General features: G+C 48.5%; 1 protein-coding gene across 1 annotated transcript; it reads right to left on the bottom strand.

Moving 5' to 3' along the window:
• Positions 1–14,542: 14,542 nt before the first annotated feature.
• On the bottom strand, positions 14,543–17,648 carry DUSP1 (dual specificity phosphatase 1). The gene is made up of 4 exons (XM_032336998.1): positions 17,022–17,648; positions 16,587–16,732; positions 16,027–16,246; positions 14,543–15,587 (listed from the first exon to the last, which is right to left on the bottom strand). Exons 1-4 carry the CDS (start codon positions 17,386–17,388, stop codon positions 15,217–15,219), a joined length of 1,104 nt encoding a protein of 367 aa, XP_032192889.1. The 5' UTR covers positions 17,389–17,648; the 3' UTR covers positions 14,543–15,216.
• Positions 17,649–18,240: the final 592 nt, after the last annotated feature.

Below are 18,240 nucleotides of genomic sequence, written 5' to 3'. Positions count from 1 at the left end.
GCCAGTACTTCCTGAGCACCTGGTAATGCTAGGCCTCGTGTAATGACACTTTCTCATGTAACCCTCACAATAACCTGGCCAAATAGGTACTACTGATCCCAAGTTAAGTGTCTGGCTAGAAAGTGAATGAACCCAGATTTTCCTGGGTCCCAAACCATCCAATTTCTGAGTAGCATAATGAGGAACTCTGGCCCCAGAACAGCAGAATTAAATCCTGGCTCCGCCACTCAGCCAGCTGTTCTGCAATAGGCAGGTTGCTTTCCCTCTCTGTGCCTCAGTTTCCCAGTATGTAAAATGGAAATGATAGCACTAATGGCATAGGATGCTTATAAACAGTCTGGAAGAGGGTGCGCATAGTTTGATTCATATTCTTATTAATTTCACTTCTGGAACTAAAAGAGGTTGAAATGGAGCTTGGTTGACCAACTGTCCCCATTTACCTGGCTCTGAATGATGTCCTGACTGCCCTTTTGGTGCTGAAACTGGCAAACCAGGCAGTCCTGGCAAACCAGGAAGGATGGTTACCCATGACGACTCTGGCATTTTTTAATGTCCAAAGGGCGGGAATAAGGCCATTTCATGCTCTCAGTGCTGGTGAATTTTCCCAGAAGCCCTTGGGACTCAAGCCCTTTGTCCTGGTCTCCCCACTCTGCCCTTGCATAGCCAAAGGGAAACCAGACATTCTTAACATGAAAATTTTCCACATCCCTCAGGGCAATCTTCTGCTGCCAGAAATAGTCAGGAGGATTTGGGAGTTAGCCCAAGCCACTAAAAATAGCTCCCAACCGCACCCCCTCCCCCAAGGCCTGCACCATCTTGGCCCTGGGGTGGCCTGCCACCCAATAAGCTGCCTGTACCAGCCAGCACCTTAAATGACCATGAGCCCCGCTGGCGTGGATGACCAAGTTCAGCAGACACAGACACAGAAAAGGCCAACTGTTGGGCAGGACCACCCTGGCTTCCCACTCAGAGATGTCCCCTCCTTCATCCCCTGGCATGTCTTTCCCCTGCATCCAGAAAAGACAGCACATCACATCTGTCCCACCTGAACAATCACACAAGGACCTCGGCAGTCCTCAAGCCAACAGGGACACACAGCTGCTCCCTCTGCACCGCCCTGCCCCTGTGCACACACTAAACCACCACACACACTCACACCAATCATCTCACTTTCACTATACAAATGTCTCTACATTTTTTTTTTAAGATTTTATTTATTTATTTGACAGACAGAGATCAGAAGTAGGCAGAGACACAGGCAGAGAGGAGGCAGAGAGGAGGAAGCAGGCCCCCTGCCGAGCAGAGAGCCTGATGTGGGGCTCGATCTCAGGACCCTGAGATCATGACCCGAGCCGAAGGCAGAGGATTAACCCACCGAGCCACCCAGGCTCCCCCATTCTTTTTTTTTTTTTTTAAAGATTTTATTGATTTATTTATTTGACACAGAGAGAAAGATCACAAGTAGGCAGAGAGGCAGGCAGAGAGAGAGAGGGGGAAGCAGGGCTCCCTGCGGAGCAGAGAGCCCGATGTGGGGCTCGATCCCAGGACCCTGAGATCATGACCTGAGCCAAAGGCAGAGGCTTTAACCCACTGAGCCACACAGGCGCCAATGTCTCTTCATTCTTAAGGCAGTGTCTCCAAATCTTTAAGACCTTTGCTTCGATTTCTCCACAACCCCTACCCTACCCCCGAGAAGATTTTTGTCAAACTTGATTTTTGCTGGTGATACACAAGGTTAAGAAAAAAAAGAAGAAGAAAAAGTTCAAATATGCATTTTCAAACTGTCTTTCAACTACCTTCTATTCCCAAGATTTGATATCTGCCCCCTACCTGCTTCCTGTTGAGTAGGTGAGCCAACAGAGGAGGAGTCTGCCTGGGGAGCATGGGCCAGGGTGGAGAGTGGTTTCCAGATTGCTGCCCAGCCTCTCAGCCTGAGCCTCACAGCTCTGATGTAAGGTGGGAACAAGGCGGAAGTGGGCTGAGCCCAGGGAGAGGGGCCAGGGCTGAGAGGTCAGTATGCCGGGGGTCACCGCCACATTCTAGAGCTGAAACATCATCTGTGCTCCCTGTGCTGCTGCCTGAATCCCACCCTAGCCTGTCCACCTGCTTTCTGCAAGGGAAGCGGAAGCAGCAGCAGAAGTGTGTTCCACAACCAGTCTCCCAAGGAACAGAGGCTACATCCCCGTCCCTGTGGGAAAGCAGAGAGAGGAAACTGCCCACCAGGGTCTGACACAACCTGAACACCCCAGAAAGGCATCAAATCACAGCCAGGCACCCTCGTTCATTCATTCCCCCAAATATTTCTTGAGCACCTACTATGTTCCGGGCCTGTGCTAGGGCTGGGGCTGCAACTATGGACAAGATCAGTAACGGCCCCTGCCAAAATAGGTGCTTACAGTGCAGACAGGAAGCAACAGTAAACCGCTGTTTCCCTAGAACGGAAACTAGGACTGTGTCTGATGCCTCTTGTTACTTAATGAATGTTGGCCCCATGGGAGCAGCCATGGTGGAGAGCTGCAACAAAGACAAGAAGCAAGGTGCAAAAGTGGAGAAATAGAGGGAGGAGCTTCCTTAGAAAAGGTGCTCATGCAGGACCTCTGGAGGAGGGGAAGAAACCAGGCTCACAAAGGAGTGCATGCAGGGAAGCCACTGGAAGGATCTAAGTAGAAGTATGACTTCATGTATTAGTTGGAATTCATTTCGGGTACAAGAAATGCCCAGCATAACAGTGATTGAAACAACATGGGAATGTAGAAATATAATTTTCTCACATGTAAAAACTCACCAGATCCAAGAGAAAGAGGAGACAAACCAGAGTGTGGGAGCAAATATTTGCAAAAGACACATCTCATAAAGGACTGTTACCCAAAACTTACAAAAAACTTGATATTCAACAATAAGAAAGCAAACGACTTGATTTTTTTTAAATTGCCAAAGATGTGAACAGACACTTTACCAAGGAAGATATAAGGCCGACAAATACGTCATTAGAGAACCACAAGTTAAAACCGGATACCACTGCATGCCTATTAGAATGGCCAAAATCTGGGGCTCCTGGGTGGCTCAGTCAGTTAAGCACCTGCCTTCAACTCAGGTCATGATGCCAGGAGCCTGAGACTGAGTCCTGCATCGGGCTCCCTGCTGGGTGGGGAGCCTGCTTCTCTCTCTCCCTCTGCCTGCAGCTCCCCCTGCTTGTGCTCTCTCTTTCTGCCATATAAATAAATAAAATCTTAAAAAAAAAAATGGCCAAAATCCAAAACATAACACCAAATGCTGGTGAGGATGAAAGTGACAGGAACTCTCACTCATTACTGGGGGAATGCAGGACGGTACAACCACTTTGGGGAACAGTTCGTCATTTCTCACAAAAATAAATATGCTCTTAAAATACAATCCAGTGTTCGGGCTTGTTGTTGTTTACCCAACAAAGCTGAAAACATATGCCAACAAAAACCTCCACATGGATGTTTATAGCAGCTTTATTCATAATTTTTAGCATTTATGAATTATATATATAATTATGTATTCATAATTGCCAAAATCTGGAAACGACCAAGATGTTCTTGTATAGATGAATGGATGATCAACTATGGTACATCCAGACAAGGGAATGTATTATTCAGCACTAAAAAAGATGGGCTGTTGAGCCACCAAAAGTCATAGAGGAAACTGAGATGCATATCACTAAGTGAAAGAAACCAGTGTGAAAAGGCTACATACTGTGTAATCGTAAGTGACATTCTGGAAAAGGTGAAACTATGGATCCAGTAAAAAGATCAGTGGTTTCCAAGGGTTTGGGGGAGGGAGGGGCGAATAGGCAGAGCAGAGAGGACTTTCAGGGCAGGGAAATAACTCTGTACAGCACTATGATGATGGACATATGTCATCATACATTTGTTCAATCCCATAGAATGTATCACAGCAAGAACAATCCCTAAGGTAAACCATGGATTTAGGCTGGTAATGACATTCCAGTGTAGGTTCATCGATGGTAACAAATGTCCCATTTTGGTGTGGTATGTTGTTAGTAGGAGAGTTTGTGTCTGTGTGGGTACAGGGAGTGTATGGGAACTCGCTGTGCTTTCTGCTCATTTTTTCTGTTAACTTAAAACTTCTCTAACAAAATCTATTTAAAGAATTTTTCTAAAACCATTGATACACGGTGGGAGAGTGGATGGTTGAAATAGATAAAGGGGATAGAGAGTAACTTATCATGATAAGCACTGAGTACCGTATGGAACTACTGGTCCGTTATATTGTACACCTGAAACGAACACAGCACTGAGTATTCCTTCAAAAAAAAACCTCACAATAATAAATGCAGGCATCTTTGGGTAGGGAAAAGTTATAGGTATCAAGGAAAAGGTGGGGGGGACTACTGATGTATACAAGATAAATTAATCTTTTAAAATTATGCTTGGGGCACCTAGGTGGCTCAGTCAGTTGAGCATCTGCCTTCAGCTCAGATCCCAATCCCACTGGGATTGAGTCCCGCATTGGACTCCCTTCTCAGTCAGGAGTCTGCTTCTCCTTCTGCCTCTCCCCTCTGACTTGTGCTCTCTCTCTCAAATAAATAAATTTTTTAGAATTCTTTAAAATTATGCTAATTAAAAGAAGCAGACACAAGAGAAGGAATATTATATGATTCCATTTAGAAACCACAAATTTAATTGATGCTGACGAGAAAACATATCCCTAGCTGACTGAGGTAGGGAGTAGGGATTGATTGGGAAGAGGCATTAGGGAATTTTTTGATGGGCATACTCTGTATCTTGGATGTGTTGGCAGATCTTAATACTTTCTACATACACTGTCAAAATTCAAAAATACATAAAATTGTATAAATTTGTAAAAGTTCATTAAACTTTAAACTTGATGTATTTATTCAGGAATATGGGGGGAAATATTAGGAAAAGGGGGAGAAGCCACCTAGAGCCAATGATAGTGCCCTGCTCCCTGAAGTTGTTGTTAAAAACACAAAGCGTCTGAGATGTCTTTCCTACTTGCTAACTAACACGTAAGCCTACCATAGTTTCACAGATGCTTGCAGAAGACGCAGGTCAGAGACAAAGGATTTTATAACAGCACAGTATGTGGCGTGAAGTTCATGTGGAGACTACTTAAAAAAAAATATATATATACACACACACACACTTTTGTGTGTGTGTGTGTGTATATATATATATATTTTTGTTGTTGTTGGGACACACACACACAAAAGTGTGTGTGTGTGTGTGTGTGTGTGTATCTCCCAACATGCCCACCATAGGAGGAAGGAGACACTTTGGTCTATTTTGTATAAGAGGGGAACAAGTGCAGAGACTCTCATGAGGGCTCTTGGGAATTTACTTCTAGAACAAGTAGGTCAGGCTTGGAACAAATCTGGGGCCTTTCTTTCTTCCATACTGAATATTAAATTCAGTCTACTGAATATTAAATTAGCTTCAGATCACTCCTCGTCACCCTGAGGACATGCATCCTTTCTTGTGCCATGTCGTCTGGCTTCTAGGGCTCAAGGATCACCCCCTGCAGAAAGCCTTTCCTCCTTGTTCTGCCCTCTACTTGCTCCCCTTGTCCCCGTATCTCCCTGTCACCTGTCCTGTCCCCCACCTTACCACCTCTCTGCCAGACCACTGTACTAAAACCCTTGCTCAGTCCATCAATCTCTTCTACCCACCAGGAGAGCCCAAGTTCAGGGACCATGGCTTCTCCATCCTTGGACATCCAGGGTCAGGAACAGGACTGGACTATGGGCTGGAGCATCCCTGTGCAACAGGACCATCTACCTTAGCCTCTCTGGTGATCCACAGTAGACATCAAAGCCCAACCTGGCTGCCACTGACAACCCCCTTACCTGCCACTGTCTTCAGACTCTATCGGGCTAGAAATATCCTAGAATGAAGTCCCTCAAGAAGGCTCCCTCCATGATATTTCTTCATTTATACAACCATTCACTGCCCCAACTATACGCCAAGCCTCCCATGGGAAGCTGGGGACATAGAAATGAAAAGGGCATGATCCCATCCTCAGTGGCTCAGGCAGATGCCCTTCCCCCTGCCTCCCTCTCTCTCCTTCTTCCCCCTCTCTTTGCCTCCTTCCTTTTTTCCTTCCATCTGTACTTACAGAGCAACAGACATCCATCTACACAGTGTGGTGAGTGCCTGGAAGGTGTTATTGAGAGCTCTGTGGGGAGAATCCCCAGTGGTCACTAGAGACCTTGCCAAAGGACATTTCCAGGAGATTCGGTATGGATATCTAATTCTTCTATTAGATGAGAAGCTGTGAGTCACAAGCCCCAAGCAGCCCTACAGACTTCCCCATGAATCACCCACTGCCCCATTCTCCTCATTAGAGGCACACGCCATGGGGAATTCTCCTTCAGACAGGAGGGAGGAAATGTGCAGGGAAGTGGTGGGAGGATGGAGCTCAGAGTAGAGTCCCTGAACAGGTTTTCCCACCAGCATCCCTTCCAGAATCACAGCCCTGATCCCAAGAATGGAGCCCCAGGATGGCCGATCTTAGAGAGCCAGACCCCTCATGTTGCTTCCTGCTTTCAAAGTGCTGTATACCCTTTATTTCATTTACACACCACTGTGTGTTACTGGAAAGTCTCCAAGGGAAATTGCTTCATGTGGAAGGGAAAGAGGTTGGTTGAACAGAAAAGAATCACTTCTCTCTAGTGTGGGCCCAGGACCCACCCACAGAGGAGAGGAATTGTCCAGAGCCTTCAGAGGTCTTTCATGTATTCAACAAATTTATTGCACACCCACCACATGCCAGGAACTGTTCTAAGAGCAGGAGATCCCACAGTGAACAAGACGGAAAAAAGTCCCTGTCCTCAAGCCTTTACACTCTAATGAGGAGCTAGGCTATACCCAAATAAATATTAAAGGGTGATAAGTCTATGTTGAAAAATAAAGCAAAGAAAGGGATATGGAAGGCCAGGGCTGGGGCAGGATGGTCAGGGAATGGCCCACTGAGGAGACGACCTTTGAACAGAGAGCAGAAGGAAGAAAGGGAGCCGACTGCGCTGAGATCTAAAGAAAGGGAAGGCAGAGGCAGGAGCATGGGTCTCTGAAGCCAGGGTGAGTTTTGCCCACACCAGAAAGAGCAATGAGGCTGGCTTGGCTGGAGGAGATGAGTGGAGGGAAGACAGATGTGGTCAGAGATCTAACAGCAAGACATGCCACATCAGCTCTTTTAGCCTTTGTAAGGACGTGGCCTTTGAGCAGGAGTGAGATGGGAGAACTATGAGAGAGCTCAGAGTAGAGGAGGAAAATGACCTGATGTGTTACAAGTTTCACCCTGGGTTATTTAAAAGTCTATCTCTCTCCCTTCCGGTCATGGCCGATTGCATCATTCAGAGCTGCCCTACTGCTGAGGACTAGGAAAGCGGGACAAAATATCTCTGAATACTGAAGTTTGAAGATATTCAAGCACAAAAGGGCAAAGAGGAATTGTGGGATCAAGATCTGGAAAAGGAGGGGTGCCTGGGTGGCTCAGTGGGTTAAACCCTCTGCCTTCTTCTCAGGTCATGATCTCAGGGTCCTGGGATGGAGCCCCGCATGGAAGCAGGGAGCCTGCTTCCCTCTCTCTCTCCACCTGCCTCTCTGCCTACTTGTGCTGTCTCTCTCTGTGTCAAATAAATAAATAAAATCTTAAAAAAAATTTTTTTTAAATAAAAAAAATTTTAAAAGGATCTGGAAAAGGAAAACCCAGAGGCATGAGTGCAGCATTTGGGGCCTCTTCTCCCCAAAGGGTATCTGCCGATTCTGACAGAAGAGGCTGAAAGGCAAAAAACTTGAGCAGAGCTTCTAAAAGACTCATGAGTCTAATGGGATGGATAACGGAGCTCAGGGCACACCTAGGGGGAATCCAGCACCACCCCAGGCTTGAGTGTGCATTATCCAGAAAAAATAATGAAGGCTGATGGGGGGGGTCAGGGAAATCCCTCAGGGTTTTAGTTGTAACCCCCTAAAGGACACACTTTTGGAATAAGAATGGAGCCGTCATCACTGGATCTAAAACCCAGCTGTGGGTCCTCTCAACAGCTGGAATTCCTCAGATGTCCTACCTACCTGCAAAGGAAACCCTTCTGCCACCTGGCTGGCTCACTGGGTAGAAGATGCAACTCTCAACTCTTGACTCTCGGGGTTGTAAATTCGAGCCCTGTGAAGGGTGTAGAGATTACTTAAAATCTAAAAAAAAAAAAAAAAAAAAAAAAAAAGGTAAACCCTCTTGAGAAGAGGATCACACCACCCAAGCCTCAAACCTCCTAAATTTTTCATACATGGTGCCCAAAGTTTCCTTTGGTTCTCTCAGGCATCTGAGGGAAATAAACCATGATGATCACGGTAATGATCGTTAAAATGGCTACCACTCATTGTTTGCTGTGTGTCAGGTACTACGTAAAACACTTTCTGTACATTATGTCATTTAATCTTGACAACCCGTGTGCAGCAGTACTTCCGTTGCTCCCTTTTAGAGATGGCCAAACTAAGGCTTTGAGAGAAGTGATCCCCTCAGGCCATACAGATAGTTGTCTATCAGTTCGGTCCCAGACATTTGGAACAAAACACCAGAATTTATATGATTTTTAGCATAGACTGAGCACTTTCTAGGGCATAAAGAACTGTCACTCACCTTTGTATTCTGAAGACATATACAATAAGAACTGTACTTCACAAGCCCTGGGCTAAGACTCAGGATCCCAGGGTCACGTGAGCGGGGACACTTACCTTGGGACTACTGACAAGGCTAGCAACACCCATACACCCACAGCCAATGGGCTGGAGCCAGGCTCTTGATGTTTTGTTTGGTCCGTACAAAGTTTCTGAAAAAAAGATTTTACATAAAATATAAACTCCTGTCTTCTTTTAAAAATAATAAGATCTATAGGCACCTGGGTGGCTGAGTCAAGTTAAGCATCGCCCTTGGGCTCTGGTCATGATCTGGGGGTCCTGGGATTGAGCCCCATGTCAGGCTTCCTGTTTATCAGGGAGTCTGCTTCTCCCTCTTCCCATCCCCCAAGTTGGGTGCACATTCTCTCTCTGTGTGTGTGTCTCTCTCTCTTTCAAAAATAAATAAATAGGGGCGTCTGGGTGGCTCAGTGGGTTAAGCCTCTGCCTTCGGCTCAGGTCATGATCTCAGGGTCCTGGGATGGAGCCCCACATGGGGCTCTTTGCTCAGCAGGGAGCCTGCTCCCCCACTCCACCCTCTGCCTGTTTCTTTGCCTACTTGTGATCTCTCTCTCTGTCCAATAAATAAATAAAACCTTTAAAAAAAAAAAAAAGAAAGAAAAAAAGCAAGCAAGCAAGCAAGAAAATAAATAAATAAACAATCTTAAAAAAAAAAAAATTGTAAGAGCTAGCGACCCCAGGCCTATATTCCCGCATTGATTGGCAGCTTCCGTGTAGGACAGAGCATATGAACTTCCTAGGTCACCTCATTTCCCAGTAGCCCAATTCTCAATTATGTGACTTGCCTGGCCTGGGGAACGGGGAATTCAATGATGACCCTTAGTGACAGCAGTAGGACGAAGCCGTACGTTCTCAGGACACTGTTTGATGACAGATGAGGAAATCTTAAAGGTCAAAGAAGGCTTCAGGGGTTTGGTGTTATTTTGAGCAAGGGCACATCATTCAAGCAAAAGAATAACTCGGGCAGAGGTGATAGTAGCAAGAAGGAGCATACTGTGTTATGAGAACTACACGTCTCAACATGCATGGCATACAGGAGCAGGGATAGGAAAATGATCTGGAAGGCAGGCAGTGGCCACATCTTGGAGGATCTTGAATTATGTGCCCAAGTGAGTCTGGTCAAGAGAGTGCAGACAAGTTTACAAATCCCAGAGAGTGAATAGGGCTGTGGAGAGGTAAATACTGAGTGTTTTTGCAAACCAAAGGTAATACATGTCTATTGAATGGATGAATTTATGAATGTATACACAGAGAATGAAGGAGGAGGCAGCCAACCTCCAAGGTCCACTGGTGTCAACCTTGATGAAGGTCTTAACCTGAATTTTGCAGTGTGGTTCATGGCCGAGGAGTATCCAGAGCTGGAGAAAAGGGGTCTGGGAGTATGTGATACCTTGCAGGAGACTGTATGAGAACCCATTCCCACAGGGAAGAGTCACATCTCCATCACACGGCTGTCTTCTAGAGGTCCAGGACCCCTTGCTGCCCCTTCACAGAAAGTATCTGTTTCCTCTTCCCTGAGCCAGCCCAAACGAGCCCAGTGGTTCTAGAGCATTCCCAGGCTTGGATGAGGAGGGGGCCAAGAGCTGGCAGTTGGATGGGAAAGGAGAATATGTGAAAGTCACTTCATGAGCTTCTTACAGATGAGGAAACTTAGGCACAGGACGCTCCTCCCTTGCCAGTCAGCGGGTTAGGGTAGGTGATCTCCAAGTAAAGCCTGTCCCCAAACGAAGTTCTGATGATCCAGGCAGCAGTATGATACGGGCGTAGACTCAGGATGGGGTCTATGGGGCAGGACAGCCCACTGCTTCCTGTCTCCCTTCACCAGGGTGCTCTGGGGAGTGACAGAATGGGGACCAGCTGAATCACAAGAGGAGAATGAGCCTTTCTCAAGCCTCTCTGCTGTGCCCAGAGGTGACCGCTTCTCATTTAATCCACCTTTTATTTTAATCCTTAAAGAGCCTTTGAAGGCTGGTGGTTAGTGGCCCATATTACAGATGCAAACACTCTGGTTTAAAGAGTTTAGTAACTTAACCCACAGTAAGTCACACAGCTAATACGTGGCAGAATTAGTACTTGAACTCAGGTCTAGCAGACTCCGAGGCTTGAGATCTATACAGTGGTCCACAAGGTTCCCCCCACAAACCTCAAGTCTTTGCTACCCTCTTGGCAGGGAACTCTCTTCCCAGCTCACCTATCAAATGCACAAGCAGGAAGTAGCTCTGTCTTAGCCACCCTTCCCTGATCACCAAAATATCATTATTCCACCTTCATAGTCTTCATCTTCATCTTATTTCTTAATTATTTTCTTTATATATTGCCCTCTCCCATCCCCCATTATTAGCTACTGGAGAGTAGGAACCTTGTCTTGCACCAAAGTGTCCCTGCACCTAGGGTGTCAATAAATGCCCGTTGAATGAATGAATGAATGAATGAATGGCCCTGCTGCTCAGCCTGAAAAACCACAACCAAGAAAAAGGTGCGTTTAAGGTATTTCCCTTAGCCCAGCAGCTTTTCCTGCTCCGTGCTATCACCTTGCACACCCCTTTGTTTCCCAGAGAAGGAAGCTACCTTCCGAGCTAATTAAGGGGAGGAGACGGTCCTCTGGACCCAGAGGCTGTTCTCCAGCAGGCTGGCCCCACAGAGCCCCAGAAAGTCCCCAGAGGTGGGCAGCCCTCCCACCCGCTCCCCAGTTGGCAACCTACGGAGGGAAACATCCCGGGGTGAGCTGACTGCACCCTGGCCCGGCCAGGCCAGCAAGGTGTGGGAAACCCGAGTCCGGGCCTGGCGTTGGGTGGGGCTACCCCCGCGTGGCCTCGGCTTTGTTTGCCTCTGTGTATGGTAACCAGAAACCACCATAGCCAGCAGTTCTCGGAGCCCCGCTCCCGCACCCTGCCCCCCTTTTATTTTAATCTCCTAAACTGATTTGTCAGCAGCAGGAAGTGACATGACAGCTTTCCTCACAAAAGGGAAACTCCTCCGCGTTACCATAGCGACGGAGGCCACTGTAGGATCACAGATTTATATAATCTTAAAGGTGTACACACCATGATGTCATCCTGGATGGGGAGGGGAGGGAGGGAGGGAAATGGACTCCGGAGGCTGCAAGTCCGAGGTAAATGAGCTACGATTTGCAAAATTCCAAGGAAAGGAAAGGATGCGGTGGAGGCGTTTGGGGTTGGAATTCTCCTAAGGGAAGCCACAGAAAAGCATAAAGAATACATTGATGCATCTTCTAAGGTTGGGAGGAATCTTACCTATTATATTAGATTCAGGGCAAACTGGTCATTTTAGGTGTGGGCACACTGACATCAGAAAACTGGCAGAAGCTGTTAGGAATGGGGAATGGGATCTTAATGCACCCCCAGGACCCCCTTCATGCCCCGCACTTGACGGTCATGAGCCTATTTCCTCCTCACAGGTGAAGCAGGTTATATTATCCCATTTCCGAAAATGATAAATAGTTTTTCCACCCCAGACTTGTGATAAAACCATGCTGATGACTGGTTGGCTACAACATTCACTCTTTCCCCACTCTCTCAAGCTGTCTTTTGGAGGGAACTAGGACTTTGGTTCCCAGCTTCTTTCAGACCCAGGTTCCAATCTCTGCAATGCTGTTTACTTGCTGTATGAACTTGGATATGTCATTTTCTCTCTCTGAGTCTCAGTTTCTTCTTCTGTAAAATAGGTGCTGCTGCTGCTAAAGGTTTAATGTGAAGGTGTGTAAAGCAGTTAGCACAGAGCCTGGCACACGGGGCTAGCTCTGAAACAGAGCTATTATAACCACATTACAAGAATTAAATGATGGCCTTGTCTTTATTTCAATCTCCCCTTGGGAAAAAAAACATTTTAATAGTTTGAGCATTTTAAGCAAAATAAGTCAATCAGAGAAAGACAATTATTATTAGTCATCTGCCTGATATGAGGATTTTGAGAGGCAGGGCAGAGGTTGGTGGGGCAAAGGGAGGGAAAAATGAAACAAGATGGGACCAGGGAGGGAGACAAACCATAAGAGACTCAATCTCGGAGTCTGGGTGATGGACATTGGGGAGGGTGTATGCTATGCCGAGTCCTGTGAATTGTGTAAGACTGATGGTGCACAGACCTGTACCCCTGAAACAAATTAATACATTTATGTTAATGAAAATTACCAAAAAAATAGTTTGAGCATCTTTTTCCTCATCATAAGGTACTCCCCACCCCCGCCCCCCCCACCCCCACCCCCCCACCAAGAAAAGCAGTATCAGGCCCAAAGTGACATGCTCCAGAGGGCCCAAAGACAAGGAATCAGATACATGAAGAGGGTTATCACCCCTGCTCTCCTGAGGTGGTGGGAGTAGAGCAACTTGCACTGGGAGAAGTGAGTGAATTGTTTTCACTGGCGGCTCCCTTAGGCAGCCGCTGTATTTTTCCACTGCGTGGATCACGCTGGAGATTAATTTTGGTTCAGCCAGTGCCTGCCAAGCAGAAAGTGATGGCCTGAGCCCACGGGGAAGTCAGCCACGGCATCTGCCCCGGACCTGAAGTTGCAGGTATGTTTCCACGAAAGGAGATATTCGCCATAGTAAATTTCTAGGGTTTGATAAAAACACTGGGTACGGTTTGTTTTGAAAGGCGTGAACACACTTGCAGTTGAAAGCCCAGCCAAGGAAATGAGCTTGCCAGCTCAGCCTAAGTTCTTAGAACTCAGAACACAGGGATCTTTCAGGCCATGAGAGTCAAGTGGCAGATGGTGAACCAGTGGGGAAAGGTCAAGGTCACTGATTGTGTGTCAAGGCCTTAAATGACTATGGCTGGACCAGGACCACTGTTCAGGGTCATTACTGGAGAAGAGGTTTCCTTTTCGGCTTCCTAAATCACTATGTCCAGAAACATGTTGGGGGGGGTGAACGGGTAGGGACCAGCTAAGGGGCCAGGAACCCAAGAGCTTCACTACTATTTAATTCAACATTATAGACTGGATTATGGGTGGTAGTCAATTACACCTTCTCTGTTTTGGCCTGTTCCACAAGAGTAAAAATCTAGAATCTTGCCCTAGAGCAAATCAGATTTGATTGTCTATCTTCAACGAAATTATGAAATCAGACCAGCAAGTGACCTGGAGGCAGCTACCAAAAATTCAGTATGTGTATGTGTGTGTGTGTGTATATAAAGATGCTAGCATGGATGTATTCCAAAGCTTTAATGGTCAGGTGAGGGGTGGGAATTTCAGGTGATTCATTGTGTTGTATTCGCTCATAGTGCTTCGTATTCTTTTCATAAAGGTCTTTTCAAAGGCAAAAAAAAAAAAAAAGAGAGAAAGAAAGAAAGAAAAAGGGCACGTGAGAGGAGTGATAAAGTGTAAGCCACACAGAATTAGGGAACAAAACAGATGGAGGCCCTGATTCCCCCCACTGCCACTTAGCTATGCTGGGTCTCAGCATCTCTGTCTGCAAAAGGGTCCTGCTGAGTTATTTGGGGAGCAGGTAGCACACACTACCTTACACATAGCAGGAACACGTTTATGTCTGGTGTTCTAGCACAGTTCAGGAAAGAGGGTGGATTTTTATATTACCCTGGGTAGAGTATTTTAAAAAGGCAACCCAAGCAAATGGTCATTCCTTTTGGCTCTGGGAACACTTGGGTTCCCTGTGTAACATGGTAGAAATACGGGGACACTTGGATCTGATACTCAAGAGGTCAGCTGTGACACCTGGCTTTCCATGATAGATGACACTTTTCTACCTCCCTTGAACCCAGCCATCACCAGATCCCAAGACACACATCTGTGAGGCTCTTGTCCAGGTTCTGGTTCACTCATGGGAGAGGGATTAGTTGGGACTGCCCAAGAAATAAAACCATTGAGATTTCAATAGAAATGCCATAATTTATTCTGTTGTATAAAAAAAGTCATCCTTATGTAACAAAATGTCTTCTTAAAAGAAGAAATATATTATTTCAGTTCATAAATAATCAAACATACAACTGCTGGCAACTGAAAAAAAAAAAAAAAACCAACACTGGTGCTTTCCATCAGTGCTGAACACAGACCTGCTTAGGGTGTATTTACAGGATATTACAGTACTCAAACACAAAAATTGAGGTATTTGGTTCTTCTAGGAGTAGACACTGACATTTGTGAAGGCAGACCACCTCCACAAAAATAAATAAGGTATATTCTCATAGGTATGTGTCGTCAGGAATGATAATACTGGTAGGTATGTCAAGCATGAAGAGTTCCTACAAAAAAACAGGAGCAAGCAAAAAGAAACCGGCTCATACATGGAGTCCTTTCTCTTCTGCCCCATTTTGTCAGAGGGACTTGATGTACCCACTATATATATTGGTCCCGAACGTGCTGAGTTCAGCAAACATCTTGATGCAACATCATCACTATGACTGCTTAGGAACCCAGTGGAACTCGGGGTGAAATTAAATAAATAAGGACCAGCCCTCACAAGCACCCTCCCCAGAGTTATTGCATTTCTCCTCAAGGAGCCAAGAGTCCCAGTGAGTTGTGGAGGTTACCTCCCGTGGACTTTCAGCAGCTGGGAGAGGTCGTAATGGGGCTCTGAAGGTAGCTCAATGCACTGTTCGTGGAGTGGACGGGGATGGAGACAGGGAAGTTGAAGACAGTGGTGGTGGAGGTGCCGCGGTCCAGCACAGCCATGGCGGGGCTCCCGGCCTCTGCTGAGCAGTGTGGGGCCAGGACCTGGGACTCAAACTGCAGCAGCTGGCCCATGAAGCTGAAGTTGGGGGAAATGATGCTTCTCCTCTGCTTCACAAACTCAAAGGCCTCATCCAGCTTGACTCGGTTAGTCCTCATGAGGTAAGCAAGGCAGATGGTAGCTGACCGGGAAATGCCCGCCTGGCAGTGGACAAACACCCTTCCTCCAGCATTCTTGATGGAGTCTGGAAAACAAAGGGTGGCCAGTTACTCCAGAGCTCGGGGGAACAACCCCAACCCCAGGCAGCGGGTGCCTAAGAAACGGGTGTGTCCTATCCAGAGAATGGCAACATCACCTCATGCCATCAAACAGTGCTCTGCGGAGGCAACGTGGGCATTGTGCAGAGAACAGCAAGGGATTTAAACCAAGACCAGGCATCTCCACGAAGCCGACTGATCTTGGATAAGTTAAGTCAATTCAACTTTCTGAGCCTCCGTTTGCTAATTTGTTGAATAGGACATCAAATCCCTATTTTGCAGGGATGTTGCCCACACCAGACTGACAGTTAATGTATGGAGAAAGGCTCAGGCGAATGTCATTCAATTCCTTGCCATAGAGTTGGGCATGGTGACTAAAATGGGGGGAGCAAGGCAGAAGTCCCAAGCATCTGTCTGTCCATTTACCTATGAAGTCAATAGCCTCGTTGAACCAGGAGCTGATGTCCGCCTTGTGGTTGTCTTCCACAGGGATGCTCTTGTACTGGTAGTGACCCTCAAAATGGTTGGGACAATTGGCTGAGACATTGATCAAGGCAGTGATGCCCAAGGCATCCAGCATGTCTTTTCGGGAAGCATGATAGGCACTGCCCAGGTACAGAAAGGGCAGGATCTCCACTGGGCCACCCTGAAATCCAGAAATATCCAACACTTGTCAAGCTTTGCTCAAAGTTAATGCTGGCGCCCACACCCACAAAAACTCCCTGCTAGAAAAGTCAGTTGTAGATAACGGGTATGTTTAGCACTATTGTTAGAGTATAAATAAATAGGGGACTAAACCCATTTGCCTCAATTTCATTTCTGTAGTGTCAGCAATTAGCCTCCCCTCCATCAGACCCCTTAACTGTGGGATAAATTAGTAGCCCTGTGTGCCCCTCCTTAAAAACTTAAAGGTTACTTTGGATATTCTCACTAGTACTGCTCTTCCAGGCCTTTGCCCCCACCCTCAGCACAGGCCCCCTACTAACCTGATCATAGAGCGGGGTGCTGCAAGAACTGCACCCTGATTCAGCGCTGTCAGGGACGCTGGTACTCAGGGGAAGGCTGAGCCCCATGGGGGTCGACTGTTTGCTGCACAGCTCCGGGTAGGAGGCTGAAAAAGCTTCATATCCTCCTGGGAAGACAAAGAGACATACTTGTTTCCATTAGTATCGTCGGGGACAGGGCACCTTCATCTAACCAACCCCGCGCCAACCAGGGCTGAAGTTTACCCCGGAGAGGCCCAGGCAAAGTCTTTTGTTCTTAAAGCCAAACAAAGCCAAAGACAAGTCCCCGGAATAGGGCTCGGGCGCCCACGCGCTCCAGGTGGGGTAGCCCGAAGGGGCCGAGGGCCAGGGGTCCCGCGGCAAGGCGGCGTGGCTGGGGTGGGGGCGTGCGGCGCCAGAACTTCCCCGAGGGCGTACCTTTGAGGAAGAAGACTTGTGTGGCGCGCGCCTCTCGGCAGAGCGCGCCGGCGGCCAAGGCCAAGGTGCCGTCTCTCTTGGCGCCGTCCAGGGCGGCGCTGCGCTCGTCCAGCAGCACCACGGCGTGGTAGGCGCCCGCCAGGAGGCGGCCCCGCAATTCGGCGTTGGGCACGATGTGCTCCAGACCCATGGCGCCCTTGGCCCGGCGCCGCACGATGGTGCTGAAGCGCACGTTGACCGACCCGGCGATGTGGCCGGCGTTGAAAGCGAAGAAGGAGCGGCAGTCCAGCAGCAGGCACTGCGCGGCGCGCTCCCGAAGCAGCGTCCGCAGGCCTCCGGCGTCCAGGGAGCCCACTTCCATGACCATGGCCGGCCCTAGCGCCCCCAGCGTGCCTGTTCGCGGTGCTCTTTTGTCCTCGGAAGCCAAGGGTAGGGCAGCGGCTTTGGAGGAAAAGCCCGACCCTAGTTCTCCCTGCGCCGAACCCCAAACTACGCTTAGACTGAGTGCGGGAGGCGTCGCGCGGGGCTCTCGGCCGCCTAGGCTTCTTTGCTGCTCCCCCGACTGCCCCTCCAGCCCCAGCCACAACTATCACAGCCCGGCGTCCTTCACAGCGAGCTCGGCTCGCGAGGAACCGGTTTATATGCCGCCTCTCGGCGGGGCGGGGAGGGGCGGGGAGAAGCGGGCGCGCCGGGGGAGGGGAGTTGTTTGTTTGAATGGTGATCACGTGACCGTATGGTGACGTCACCCGCCCTGCCCGGCTTGGCGCCGGCGGAGCCAGAGGGGAAGACGTCATCGGCCTCGGAGCGGGATCCGCTGGCTGCTTGCTGGCTCGGGCCCCAGTCCGGCAGTCCGGCCTGCGCCTGGCGCGTCCCCGGGGATCCGGCCTGCGCGGCTCTTCGGACCCGGGGGGAGGAGAGGTGGCGGGCGCGCTGCCAGCCAAACGCTGACCTCTGGAATCCGAGCGGCTGGGAGAGCGGGCCGCCGGCCAGTGGCCTCTCCGCTCCTCCCCCTCCCCAGTGCCCCTCCCCGCGCCCCTCTGCTGCCGCGGCCGGCGGCAAGGGGCTTCCTGCGCCTTTGCATACAAGTGTGTCCGTTTCGCTCATTTCCTCGTCACCAGTACGCGCGGAAAACTCGGGTTCCCCCAGGAGAAGCGATTTACTCGCCCAGTATCACAATGCTGGGAGTGGGGGACAAAGAGGAATCTGAAATGGGGGTTGG

The sequence above is a fragment of the Mustela erminea genome, chromosome 3 (assembly GCF_009829155.1).
Source record: "Mustela erminea isolate mMusErm1 chromosome 3, mMusErm1.Pri, whole genome shotgun sequence".
Lineage (NCBI taxonomy): Eukaryota > Metazoa > Chordata > Mammalia > Carnivora > Mustelidae > Mustela > Mustela erminea.
This window is presented reverse-complemented; position numbering and strand designations above follow the sequence as displayed.